Genomic DNA, 14,130 nt, shown 5'->3' with positions numbered 1-14,130 from the left:
CCTAACGTTCTCCACCTCCTCAGTCTCTTTATTACAGGTCAAAGTTCTCCTTCATTCCCATCCTCATTCTTCCATACTTATTCTTTTCCTTGATTCTTGATGTCAAAGCTAATATCCTCAGTCTCATACCCGATTGTCTGCCTTTTCGAGTTGCTTGAAAGACGGAGGATACAAGTTCTTTGGTGACCTTTCTTCAAGGAACACGTCTGTCGTTCTTCTTCTTCCAATATATCTTGACAGGATGTACACTACAAGGTCTAATGCTGCCCTCACAGAGTTTTCAATCACATTTCGAGGTTCAAAGTTCTTTCTCATCCTTATTTTTAGCAAAAATACTTTTGGTCACCACTGAAGACGAGTGCCTGCCTTGTGGCTACTGGGAACACAAATGTGAAATCATGTATCACTATAACTATATAACTATACAACTATAATTCCTGTAACATTAATTAGATAACAAGGTTTTGTGTATATATCTCTATCTCTATCTATAATAATATGTGTATTATGTATATATATTATACATACTACATATATATGAAGTGGTTATACACTTACTCAATCATTCAGGGAGTGTTAAGCCTGAATTAAAGTTTAAAATAACACAGTTGTTGACACTTTGGAGCAGGAGCTGAGTGTGTGACAGACAGACGAGCACAGCGGGGGGAGGAGCTTCCTCTGTGGGTTGAGCTCAGCAGCAGACGGGCACGGGCAGGATCTGAGACCGAGCTGAGGAGCCAAGGAAAGGACGAGGACGATAATCACGCTCACGCTGTGTTTAACCACCTTTTCAAAGCATACGCTCGTCTCCAAGTCAAGAAGTCCAAACAGTGACGTAAAAGATGGGGAACAGGGTCGCACGCGAGGACTTCGAGTGGGTATACACAGACCAGCCGCACGCCGACAGGAGAAAGGAGATCCTGGGTGAGTTAGCTTCCCCTTTAGCTCGTTTTGGACAAACCTATAGTTTCGTTTATGTGGATTAGAACGAAGCTAACGTGCTCCGGTGGCTACTGTGTCAACATTAGCAGTAGTTAACTGTGTAATGGAGTGCACAGTAACTCATCTGACCTGTTAGCTAACGGTTCCATGACCGCCCGTATATTTGCCACGTCCTTCTAAAATGGACCCGTGTTAGTCTTCATGTCGGTGATTAGTTTTAGTTTACGCCCTTTTTCATAACTAACTAACTAACACCAGCAGCTCGGCTGTTCATGAGCTGGTTACACGCAGTTAGTGCAGTTTGACACCGTAACGTTAGCAGTAGTGGACCTAGCCACTCCCTGGCATGATGTAACTGACGAGCCGCGTACAGGAAAGTTGCTGTAACGGTTCCACATCCTGCCTGCCGGAAGTCCACGCAACCCGAACTCATACTCTGTCCGACTGACACACTACAGTCATGGTTTTGTCAATGAAATGTTAGAAAATGCCAGAAATTATCAGCACAGATGCGTTTCAAGAGTTGGTGGCTGCAGGCTAAAGTGTGTGTGTGTGTGTGTGTGTGTGTGTGGGGGTTACATCAGATTAACCAAACCCATGATTGGTGCCATTATGCAGTTCTAGCACTTTTCAACTGTACTTGTTTCTTTTGCTTTTCCATTAGTGATGGTACCTGGTGTGTTTCTTTAGTACCGAGGTTCCAAGTGACAGCACTGCCAAAAGCTGGTGATTCTGAGTCACATAGTTCACTTCAGTGTCAACTAACCCTGACCCTGTGTGTATGCATGTGTAGCATAACTCCGCATGCATCACAAGGACGTAGATGTGACTACGAAAACAACTCCATTAACACATGTAACCTTTCTGTCCTCAGGTAACCTTTCTGAAACTCAAAATTCAAATAAAGCGATAACTAGTGCTATAGACGTGTTTGTAGCATCAGACGTGACCTTATTCAGTGGTGGGAAACCCTGGATTTACGCATTTACTGCTTATTGTTACATTCATATTGTTAATAAATGATTATAGCAAACAAATGATGGACATTATATCAGTCAGGACACCATGTAGACATCTGAAATGGAAATTAAATTGATCCTAGACTAGACAAGTCTAAAAATGGCAGCGATCTGTGCTAAAAGAGAGAAACAAAAGATTGTGAAGTGAATCGAACAATGGCCTTAAAATCGAAAATCAAATCAAGAATTTGGAGTATCATGACACACATTATAAAGTATATTAAACGTAATTAGATATAAATGCCACCGAGAGTCTGTCCACTGCTAAGGTTAATAAAGAACCACCTGGCCACAAAATTGGATAAAGAATTAACCAGCTGGACGTCAGTGATCAGTCAGCCATTTGACTGACAGGCGGTGCTTGTGGAAAGGCCTGTGTTTTTAATGAAGCAGAGCAGTGGTCAGCAACTCATGAGCCAGTTTTGGCCCACCAGTGCATATCTGGCTTGGTAGATTAATAAAAAAATTAGATTAAAAAATAGTCTTGTGTCTTTACAAAGATGATTTATTTATTTATATGTTTATTTCGGTCATGATATTTAGATCACTCATCACCCAGCAGTGCAGTTCCCACAATACACATAACCGAAAGGGAAAGCGGGAGAAGCCTAAAGCTTATCTAGTCCCGCTCCCATTATCATCTTTTTTTTTTACGACATTTGACAAAGAAAACATGTTTCAGTATCAGGTAGCACTCAGATAATGATAATGTCATGCAGAATTCAGTGCCTTTTATTCTGAAAAAAAAAAGCAGTTTCTAGACATTAGTTACAGTCAGTGGCAAATTCAAGTGACTTTTTTCAAACCAATGCATCGCTTAAATAAATAATTTTTGAGCAAGATTAAGTGGTTTAGATTTGAAGACAAAAGTTTATTAAAAATGAGTTATGATGTTTTGGCCCGATATTCAATTGCTTAGACAGAAAATGACCCATGCCAAATTGAATTTACTTGCCGACCCCTGATGTAGAGGTTGACCTCTACTTCAGGGTAGATGCTGTAGTACATGTATGTGGCGCTACTACAGAAATACAGCAAAACTGCAGAAGATGTTGAGAATGAGTATTATACGGTAAATCAGGGCAACGAATGGCCGACAATTTTTGACCCATAGCTGACTTTCTTTTTTTCCCTCCATCTGTTGAACTAAAACAAATAGGAAAAATGCTTAACTTCAGAAACCACTTGTTAAACAACACTGATTGCCTGTCTCTCTAATCTACATTAATTGTCAGTTATTCAAAACTTTAGTAGTTTAGTTTAGACAGAAGTTAATCACAAAACACACTAGCTATTTAATTTAAAAGGGATTCTCAAAATGTGTTATCTTTGAACATTTTCAGACATTAATAATTGGGAAATGTCTGGAGAATTGAGTCTAGACATTTTTCCTGAGTTCATGTCATGAAATATTTCAGACGATCAGATTACTCAGACTCACCAGCCAAATGTTGTTTCACAAATAATTGATCGATTGACCAAAAAACTACTAATCTGATGAATAATTAACGGCAATCTTCAAAATTAACACGATAGCGCGTAATTTACAGCTCAACATCAGCCTTCAGAGACTTTTCGACCTGCAGTAGACACTAGTCAGCTCTTATTGTGTATTGTTGTGTTTACTCAACATTCAAAAGCTTAATTTGATGACTAAACTGAGTCACTGACCATGTGATGGGGGCTCTGTGACAGATGATTCACATCAGTGACTTCAAGTGGCAGCTCTATGACCCTTGAAATTAGGTAAATGCAAGAGTCCTCTTTGTGTCCAGGTGTCCTTTTCAGGTGTGGTTAGCCTCAGTCTCCAACACTTGGTGTTTTTGTTATGGTGTTTAGCACAGCTCATGTACTTCATGTGTATCATGTCAGCACAAGTATCCGACGAGAGTGGCAACAGAGCAGTGATATTGTTCATGTTAATACTTGCAGCTACAAGCAAGGGTGCTGTTCCCACAGAGGCGGACTCTGAACATATTTGGGCCTTGTCTTTGCGTGTTTTAGAAGAGCCCACTTGTGCTAGTGGTCACATGCCTGGGGCCTGTCTGTCTGTCTGTCTGTCTGTGTGTGTGAGATACATGATGTGGTGTTGCTGAGACTTGTCTTTGAGCTGAATCAAACTATAGTTGTTAACCAGAGGCAACATGCTAATGTAGTCAGGCCCTGTACTTTCCAAATTATTTGTGTCAGAGACGCAGGACACAGGGCTAACAACACCACTGACGTGTTCTCAGTCACATTTTGAGGTTCAAAGTTCTTTAACACAGATCCTTATTTTTATCAAAAATATGTGTCAAAAATAAACAATTACTGGTTGCACACTCTCAAACCAGACTGCGACCATTTGGTCACACGCTCAAGCCCAGAGTGTCCATGAAGATACAACAACAATCCAGCCCATATTTATGCAAATGGATCCAATATTTGTACATGTTTTATTTGTAATATTTGTAGGGTATTACACAATATGTATTTTGAATGACATCATGAGATCTTAATCACAAAATGAACCTTGTGCTTCCCTGTTTTAGTTTGATGGTAACCTCCTGACTGAGTGAAGGTCAGTGGCCGTGTTTAGTGACTTGGTAAACATATAAATTGGCTTATCAACACTTGGCTGTTTGTACAGTGCACACACGCATTGTTAAAGATAAATGGAACATACTTTTACAGTACAGTGCTTCTCGTCTAATCAGTCACTTTGACCCTCAAAGGATAAGTGTAGATAACCAGTATATATGATAGGGCTGCACAATATAGGAAAAAAGGTTTTTTTGCAATGTATATGGCAATATTAAAAAAATACAAGAATTCTCACCAGATGACTTGAATAGTTCTATTTCGATGCGTAAAATAAAGAAGAGAAAATTAAACATATTTTTACTAGAATAAACAAAGCATTTCAGTGATGGATCCACACACAGTCCGCTGCACTGCACATCCACAGCTCGTCAGTGACTCTGTTTATTTTTAGCGCTTCTTGGCAGGTAGATAAATCCAGAACAGTGCATTGAGACAAAACTTTTTCTCTGACATTAAATATTTTGAAGTGAATGGATGGATGGAATGATGCTTGACTTGCTATTAGCTAGCTGCCAGTAGGGTGATATGGGAAATATCGGGATATATTTTTTCATATCATGCAATATCAGTATATATTAGTGCAGATCCATAAAAAAAACAACAATTATTTCTTCAGGCTGTCGGGAAAATATTTAATCTAAAATGGTAATTTGACACACATATTGGCTTTAAGAAATATTGCGCCTCCTGTGATTTTAAAACTGCAGTAGTAGTAGTATTGCAATTTAGATAAAAATTCAGCCATAGTATATATACATCTAGGGCTGTAACTAACGATTACAGAAATTGCAGTGGGATTACTGTCGAATGAAGCTATGCTGAACTACCGCTTTATCCTCCACCAGAGGGTCGTGAGGGGTGCTGTGCCAATCTCAGCTACATGGGGCGATAGGCGGGGTACACCCTGGACAGTTCGCCAGTCCATCGACCATTCACTCTCACACTCACTCCTAAGGTCAATTTAGAGTGTCCAATTGACCTAATCCCCACATTGCATGTTTTTGGACTGTGGGAGGAAGCCGGAGAACCCGGAGAGAACCCACACACACACGGAGAGAACATGCAAACTCCATGCAGAAAGCCCTTGTTCCAACCGGGGCTCAAACCTGGGTCTTCTCGCTGCAAGGCGAGAGTGCTAACCACTACAAAAATTTGCCACAACAGCCACCAAAACATTTTGGTCGAAAAAAAATGTCAGTTTTCGGCCTAAATCATTTTAACACCGAAACAGGATGTTGTGATGACACATGCAAAAACTGTCCAGCACGCACCTGTCTATTCCCGCTTAGAGTCTGTCCAAGATCAGTTTAGAAAACCAACAAGATGTGAGTACACGGTGAAATGGCACCTATTAAATGCTGGAAAGTGAAACTTGGCTGTATACGGTGCAGATTATGCACTGTATGACTCCCAGAGACATTCCCTTCACACCAGTGGGTCTTAAAGCAAACACATTCTCTCTCTTCTAACCCCCTCTGAGCAGCCAACTAAAGAGATCAGCTCTTCTGATGCATCTGAAATAAAATGTATTATCATTATCTACGTGGGAAATCACAACAATCTAGCCTCCCTCATCCCAGTTCAGTTTAACAAAGGGGCAGGTCTTTTATTTAGCGAATGACATGGTGCAGACAAGAAGAGTGATGTGGAGAAGGATACAGTATGTGGGACGTCAACTGTTGACTAAACATCTGAATAGTGTTTGATTTCACAACGACTGGCTCATTAAACAAACACCAGCTCTCAGCTTCCTTGGTATATGAGGGCAAGTGTGTGTGTGTTTGTGTGTGTGTAATTAAAGTATTCAAATTAAGATTGGAAAACAGAAATTATTATTCTGCTTCAGTCTCAAGAGTGTAATTTTTTTCCACAACTGGAATATTTCCCATTGCTTCATACTAGGGATGCACAATATTATATTAAGTGTCAGTATTTATGATCAGCCCAAGCACTCCCAATATATAATATATATCGGCAAAAAGTCCAATATTGACCACCTCGGAAGGTCTGATAAAGCTGGATTATAAAGCATGATCACAAAATAAAGTCACATCAACCAATATCTCAAATTAGGGTCCAAGCACACAAAGGGCTGAGTTATTGATAGATGTTTGCCTCCAAGTGTAAGTTGAAGAGCTCAGTTAATTGTGGTTTTAAGCGTCTTTATGGACAGAGAACAAGGAACGCTTGTTAAATTAAGGTAATGTTATGTGTAATATCTCATATTTTACTGAACTTTAAAGTGAAAGTGTTTGTTTTCACATGGAATGACTTGCAAAATTAATCTGTACACAACACAAACAGGCAGAAATAAACTAGAATCAAAAATTAAGCAGAAATGCCCTGCCTCCTCCAATCAGTGTGTAAGAGAACAAAGGGTTTGATTAAAGGATTAACTGCATATTTAGGGTCAGTGGTGAGCGCCATAAATCACCGTCTAATCAGTTACCTGAAGAAACTTATCAGTCAGTTAGTTTGTTAACAATCAGGTGTAAGTCAAACGTGACTTGGCTTCTGTTTCACTTTCTTTTATTACAGCAGTATTCCCTCTCATTCTAGCATGATACCACTGTTTGCATCACAAACTTGAGTATCTACTGAGATTATATCGATAGTCACTGTAGACCTTTTAACCTGTTTATTATACATTTGTGCTAGCCATTTCAAAGACATATTTATTCAGCTGTATAACAAATATTCATATAAAGAAGAAATAAACAACCCACAACATTAAAATGCTGTTTTTCTGATTGGTGCATACGTGATGCATGTGATATGTACAATTCCATACTCATTGCTTAAAGCAGTTGGAGCACATGAATACATTGAAAACATGTAGGAACAAATCATCTTTTACAGCAAAAAAAAAAAAGTGTCACCATAAAAACAGCGGCAGTGAAGGCACATGGCAACATAATGTGCATTTAATCTGCATTTACTGTCATTCGGTTTGAGCCAATATAGTCTAATATTGGTCAAAATCAATGGCTACAATCCAAAAATCCTATATATCGTCTGTATGTCATGTTGAGAATGATTTCTTGTGTTCATAGTTAAAAGGAATAAAATGACTGTATCGATACTGGAGTACCGGACAGGAAACAGTGGTATTGTGCCATCCCTAGTTTGTATCAGGAATCACTGAATTTCACTTTTCTCTGTTGTTTTCTTCCACAGCTAAATATCCAGAAATCAAATCGTTGATGGGTCCAGACCTGAGGCTGAAATGGATCGTATGCATGATGGTGGTGATACAGTTTTTAGCTTTCTACCTGATCAAAGACTTGGACTGGAAATGGGTTTTGTTTTGGACCTATGCGTTTGGCAGCTGTATCAACCACTCAATGACCCTTGCCATTCATGAGATCTCCCATAACACGGCTTTTGGAAACAACAAGGCCATGTGGAACCGCTACTTCGCCATGTTCGCCAACCTGCCCATCGGCCTGCCCTACTCCGCCTCCTTCAAACGCTATCACCTTGACCACCATCGCTACCTGGGTGGAGACGGTGTCGATGTGGACATCCCCACCGACTTTGAGGGCTGGTTCTTCTGCACGCGCTTCCGAAAATTTGTCTGGATTATTCTGCAGCCACTCTTCTACGCTATCCGGCCTCTCTGCATCAACCCCAAACCCATCTCCCAGCTGGAGGTGACCAACGTGGTCTTCCAGCTCTCCTTTAACTTCCTGCTCTACTGGCTGTGGGGCGCCAAGCCTGTGGTCTACATGCTGGCCGGCTCCATGCTGGGGATGGGCTTGCACCCCATCTCTGGTCACTTCATAGCCGAGCACTACATGTTCCTCAAGGGCCACGAGACCTACTCCTACTACGGCTCCCTCAACCTGCTCACCTTCAACGTGGGTTACCACAACGAGCACCATGATTTCCCCAGCATCCCAGGACGCAGGCTGCCCATGGTATAGTATAGTATATATACATACATATACATATACATATATATATATATATGTCTCTGTATTGCATCTCTATGATGACATGAGACACGATATGATTTCTCAGATTTTGCATATTGTCATTTAATCATACAGTATCTTTGTTGCCTTTGTTGCTTTGTTTTGAAGGCTGTTGTTTTGATAATCATCATCATCATCATTTATTTACTGAATACATTTGTGGAATACACAAAATATTACATATATTTATTAACAAATACATGAAATTAACAAACTACATTTAAAAATTCACTTAAAAATACTTAAGCCTAATAATTAGTGTTATAGCAGAGTTTGACCACATTTATAGTCAATTTCATTGTTTCTAACGCACGTAAATATCCTTCATTTAACATTAAAAAGCCAAAGAAATAAGGCAGGTATTATCTGAAATGAAAGGTAATAATTATATTTTAAACAGTCAAAGTGTTCACTTTATATTGCCATACATCTTGTATATCAGGATAAAGCCTAAAAATATTCAGATATTTTGTATAAGCCATATCACATATCCTTATATAAATATTGATTTGATTTAGAGCTGCAACTAACGATTATTTTCATAGTCGATTATTTTCTCGATTAATCGTTTGGTCCATAAAAAATCAGAAAACCTTAAAAAATGTGGGAAAAAAAACCAACCTAAAATGTCTTGTTTTGTCCACAAACCAAAATGATTGACTTTTAATGATTTCTTTGTTATCCAGAGCAAAGAAATGAAGAAAATATTCACATTTAAGAAGCTTAAACAATCACAAATCTGGTTTTAATCATGAAAAAAGCATCAAACCGATTATTCCATTATCAAAATAGTTGCCGATTCATTTAGTAATCGAGTCATCGATGAATCGTTTCAGCTCTAATTTGATTCATATTGTTATATATAGATACTGAAATGATATAAAAGTATTTTGTGATAAGACTTTTTTCACCACAAACCCAAAACGCCCAGCCACAAAAACAATTCCATCATAAGGTTTTTGGACATTTTATGAAGCAAACAATCGCTCACTCAAGAAGGTAATTGACATGTGCGGTCCTCACTTAACCAGCCCGTTATTTTCTGGACTCTTTGTTGTCCAGTGTTTTCCAAACCTGACGGCCTTGGTTCTTTTTTTACAAACAACAATCTGTTCGAACATTGATATTCAGTTGACTTTCATGGAGAAGCTGAAATCACAAACCTCTTGTTATTCAATAAAACACCTTCATGGTTAGCAAGGTGAAGAAATGTAGAGCTGAATAAATGTCGTGTTGCTAGGAAAGAAAAAAGCATTAGGATCGAGATGAGTCACAAGACGGAGCTTAACTTAATCCTAAATCAAACAGAGTTGTGCAAGTGTAAGAATCATTTTTCACACAAGTGTCTTGTTGTTAAAAAGGTGGTCACACTATATCGTCCTCCTGTCCATTTTTAACCCTAGTTTGTAAACTGCTCACTCTCTTGCACCAAAGGCCATTTAAATAAGCTATTTTACACAGGAGAAGTTTGAATGTGTTACTCGTGTTGGATCCTCATGTGGAGGATAAAGTGGTGAAAGATGAATGGATGAATTTACCTCAGTGACGCAAACGTACCAAAGCAACAGAGCAGAAAAAAAGGAGCTGTTAAAAACATGAAATAGCACCGTTTAACCAAACCTTTAACATATTTACTGTATTACTATAAATGTGCACGATTAATGCATGCAAGCCTCAGAGGATGTTCAGTGTCATGGGCTGTTTGCACTCTACACTCACATGATCACTCTGTGAACACTAAAGTAAACATGAAATCATTAATCATGTCGTGTTAATGCAGGTCTGACACTTCACTAGAGCTGCAATGATTCATTGATTACTTAGTAGGTTTGAATTTTGTTTTTTAATAATTAAAACAACTTCAGCTTCTTAAATCGTTTGGTTACTTTGCTCAATTTGTATAACAAAGAAATCATTAAAACTGATACTTTTGGGTTTGTGGAAGAAACAAGACGTTTGTGAACATCATCATTTCCAGGTTTGACACCATTTTATGGACCAAATGATCACTCGATTCAGTGAGAAAATAATCTACAGATTCATCAGTTATCAAAATAATGGTTAGTTGCAGCTCTAATCTGAGATTAGCAGAACTGTAGCAAGAGTTGCTAATGTTGCTAAAGTGATGGTGATGTGATGTTAGACACCTCCGATCAAAATCCCAGGTAAAGTGGAGGCGTTACCTGTTCTGGAATATTTGTTTGGATTACCTGAAATAAATATTTGAATACATATATATATATATATATATGTATATGTATATATGTATATGTATATACATATATATATACATATACATATATATATATATATATATATACAGTATATATATATTATATATACATACATTAGCAGCATAACTAAGACATGGTCCAGGTTTCTCTGAACCAGCTCGAACTACAAGCTTTATCAAAAAGGAAGCTTTTGAGTCATAAGAGGACATATTATGCAAAATAGAAGGCAAAATATTATTTATATATATAAAAATGATATTTAAAACATAAACACATGAATCTTAACTAGAACAAATAGATAGAAACAAATTGATAATATTGGCACAAATCTAATGCCCTATATGAGGACCTATTTATTAAATAAGGGTATCTATCATAACCCAAATCACAATAAATGGTGATCAATCAAAGAGCAAGTCTGTGCATAATGTAACAACATATCTGTAACGGTTTGGTAAATGAATAATTGCAAATATCTACACGTAAATAAGGATTAACCGTTTGTGAATACTGAGCTGATCCACTGATGTTTCTTCTGTTGCTTTCCAGGTGAAGAAAATAGCAGCGGAGTACTACGACGACCTGCCTCAGTACACGTCGTGGGTGAAGGTTCTGTACGACTTCATCATGGACGACGCGCTGAGTCCGTACTCCAGAGTGAAGAGGACGCTGAAGGGAGACGTGAAGCAGGAGTAACAGCCGCTCACACTCATGGACTCACCAGCTTCTGCCCATTAACCCTTTTCAAGGGGCGGAGTTTCAAACGTGCTTTATCTATGTTTTAGAGATTTGTGTATGCAGAAAAACCAGGAGAGATTAGAAATGTAAGAGGTTCTTTCTGGGACTGGCTCCACCAAGACTTCACTAATTCACCTTATCAATGTTTTTGTCTGTGTCTGTGACGTCAACAGTTAAGAATGGATTTGTTTGGTGGCGATTCAGGATTTGTTTTAAAAGCAGACGTTTGTAAAAAAAAAAAAAACTATTTTTGGGAACAAAGTCATGGATTAATACGTTTATGTTACAGAGTGGTTTGGTCCAACAGTGGCCTGTTGTTTGCATTCTCTCAGTTCTGTTACAGGCAGCTGTAGAACATAACAACAACTGTTTGTAATGAAATGTTTTATTCATCATCATCACTGGCTCATTGTTTTAGCAGCAGTTCTCCGTAATGTAGCATGAATGAATGAATGAATGTCAGTGGTGGAGGCTTCAACTTAAACACTGTGTCGTGTGGTAGAAGTTGAAAGCAAACAACAGTCGGCATTTAAAGGTCCAGTGTGAAGCATTTCAGAGTTTATTTGTATGTTTTTAAGTGAATAGAATAAGACTTTTATATGTGCTAGCAGCTGAAGACATTCTTATTGGTCTGTGAAGGCCACCGTAGCTTCCTGACTCTTGAGGAAGTGACTTGTTACAATCCCCACTCCAGATGTCACTGACTGTCACACACTGGACCTTTGAGCTCACATGGTTTTCATAGTGTGACATGAGTCACACTTTGTGCATCCGACACACAAACGTACCATCCAAGTCCAGCATGTTGAAGTCAGAGGCCGCACGGTGGTGTAGCGGTTAGCGCGCTTGCCTTTGCAGCAACAAGACTCGTGTTTGAGCCCCGGTTGGAACATGAGCCTTTCTGCATAGAGTTTGCATGTTCTCCCTGTGTGTGTGTGTGTGTGTGTGCGTGCGTGCCGCGCATGTGTGTGTGTTTCCTCCGGCTTCCTCCAAAAACATGCAATACGGGGATTAGGTGAATCGGACACTCTAAATTGAGCGTGAGAGTGAATGGTTGTTATGGACCGTGTCAGCTGACACTGGCACAGCACCCCCCACGACCCTCATCGAGGATAAAGCAGTAGAAGATGGATGTTGAGTGATATTGAGTGAGATTAGTGGTTGATAACGTCCTCCCTCTTTGGGCCAAAGTTGAGTGAATCTCTCTCGTCCCAAACTGCTGTCTGTCTGTAACACACGTTGCTTTTGAGCCTGCGACCGCGACACCGGTGAAGTATCTTCAGTATCAAGTGCCTCAAAGCTGTCTGTCTCTCCTCAGTCCTGCTTCTGTCGTCTGAATCCACATCTAATGACTTTATTCACGTTGATGAGATGCCGAAAAAGTATTGAAGATTTTAAAAAAAAAATCACTAGACTTTTATTGTAATAATTATTATTATTTGTTTCACCTCCTGCAGCTGAAGTCATGAAATTAACAATAGAACCAAATTACATGCAGCTGCTGTTGAATCAGTATGTTTTGACAAGTTTGAAGCCAATAAAATAAATGAATGAATTTGCTTTGTGTGACATTTGTTATGAATCCACAGAAACACTTTGTTTAGTAGTAAAGTATTAAATTATAGATCAGGGTTAGGAAACACTGCCCTGCATGTTTTACATGTTGCCCTGCACCAGCACGCCTGATTCAGGTGAACCGCTCGTCACCAAGCTCTGCACACGCCTGCCATTGTTAACGAGCTGTTGACAATGGCATCGAAAAGGGAAGTTGTCCAAATGACATTTTTGTCACATTTTGGACGACATACTAAACAACTATTTTGATCAGATATTATTTAGTGTTGTTTTTTATAATAATAGCTCGCTCTAATGTTTTTAGTAGAATCTGCTGCACATAATCAGAATCATGTAGATGCATTATATGCATGGGATCTATTGTTTTGTCTGTTCTTGGATATTATCACATTTAATATATCTTGTTTACTTTAAATAGTTGGCAGACATGAGAGTGAGAAGGTGTTTTTAAGCAATTAATAAACATTAAACAATTACACTGATATTCATGTGTAGAACAGGTACAGTTTCTGTAGTAAACAGTAACCACATTAAGAGACGGTATCCGGGCTTACAGCAGCTGTATCAGCTTAAATTTATCTTATAATGTGTGTGTGTGTGTGTGTGTGTGTGCGTGCGTGCGTGCGTGCGTGCGTGCGTGTGCAGGGATTGTCATGTGATGTGGTTGTAATCTGAGTGGGGGACCGAGCCAGTGCTGATACAGATCCAGACTTGTAGGGCTCCCAGCAGTGGCACAGGGCAGCAGAGACCTGCAGCCACCACCCCCCAGGATAGCTACGCATCCCCCTGAAGACCAGCCCTCAGATGCCAGATCTGCCCCCCCCAACTGGGACAGGAGAGCCATCCTGTTGGAAAGGGGGCCATGGGGACCTGCAGCAGTGGGAAGAACATCCCTGCAGGCCAGAAGGAAGGAGGACCCTTTGTAGTGTTGGCAGTATGAAAGGAATAGGCGGGACTGCGTAGGGTCTCTGGTCAGTCATGTGTCACTGCATCCTGACCTAGAGGGCTGTTTCTTTCCTTTAGGGAGAACAACAGAGGAAGAACGCATCAGCAGTCCACAGT

At 39.4% G+C, this 14,130-nt stretch overlaps 1 protein-coding gene across 1 annotated transcript; it reads left to right on the top strand.

Annotated features, from left to right (window-relative positions):
• The first annotated feature begins 665 nt into the window (after positions 1-665).
• On the top strand, positions 666-13,048 carry degs1 (delta(4)-desaturase, sphingolipid 1). Its single transcript, XM_044045491.1, has 3 exons — positions 666-924; positions 7,722-8,464; positions 11,305-13,048. The coding sequence occupies exons 1-3, from the start codon at positions 843-845 to the stop codon at positions 11,449-11,451; spliced, it is 972 nt and encodes a 323-aa protein (XP_043901426.1). The 5' UTR covers positions 666-842; the 3' UTR covers positions 11,452-13,048.
• Positions 13,049-14,130: the final 1,082 nt, after the last annotated feature.

This window comes from Solea senegalensis, linkage group LG15 (assembly GCF_019176455.1).
Source record: "Solea senegalensis isolate Sse05_10M linkage group LG15, IFAPA_SoseM_1, whole genome shotgun sequence".
In the NCBI taxonomy this organism is placed as follows: domain Eukaryota; kingdom Metazoa; phylum Chordata; class Actinopteri; order Pleuronectiformes; family Soleidae; genus Solea; species Solea senegalensis.
The sequence above is the reverse complement of the archived record's forward strand: the minus strand, read 5'-3'. Positions and strand labels throughout refer to the sequence as shown.

Excerpts from the sequence above, each read along its gene's own strand:
- degs1 (XM_044045491.1), top strand. The coding sequence starts at position 843 with ATGGGGAACAGGGTCGCACGCGAGGACTTCGAGTGGGTATACACAGAC. Across the intron at positions 925-7,721 it reads CAGGAGAAAGGAGATCCTGG|CTAAATATCCAGAAATCAAA; the intron begins GTGAGTTAGCTT and ends TTTCTTCCACAG. Across the intron at positions 8,465-11,304 it reads CAGGACGCAGGCTGCCCATG|GTGAAGAAAATAGCAGCGGA; the intron begins GTATAGTATAGT and ends GTTGCTTTCCAG.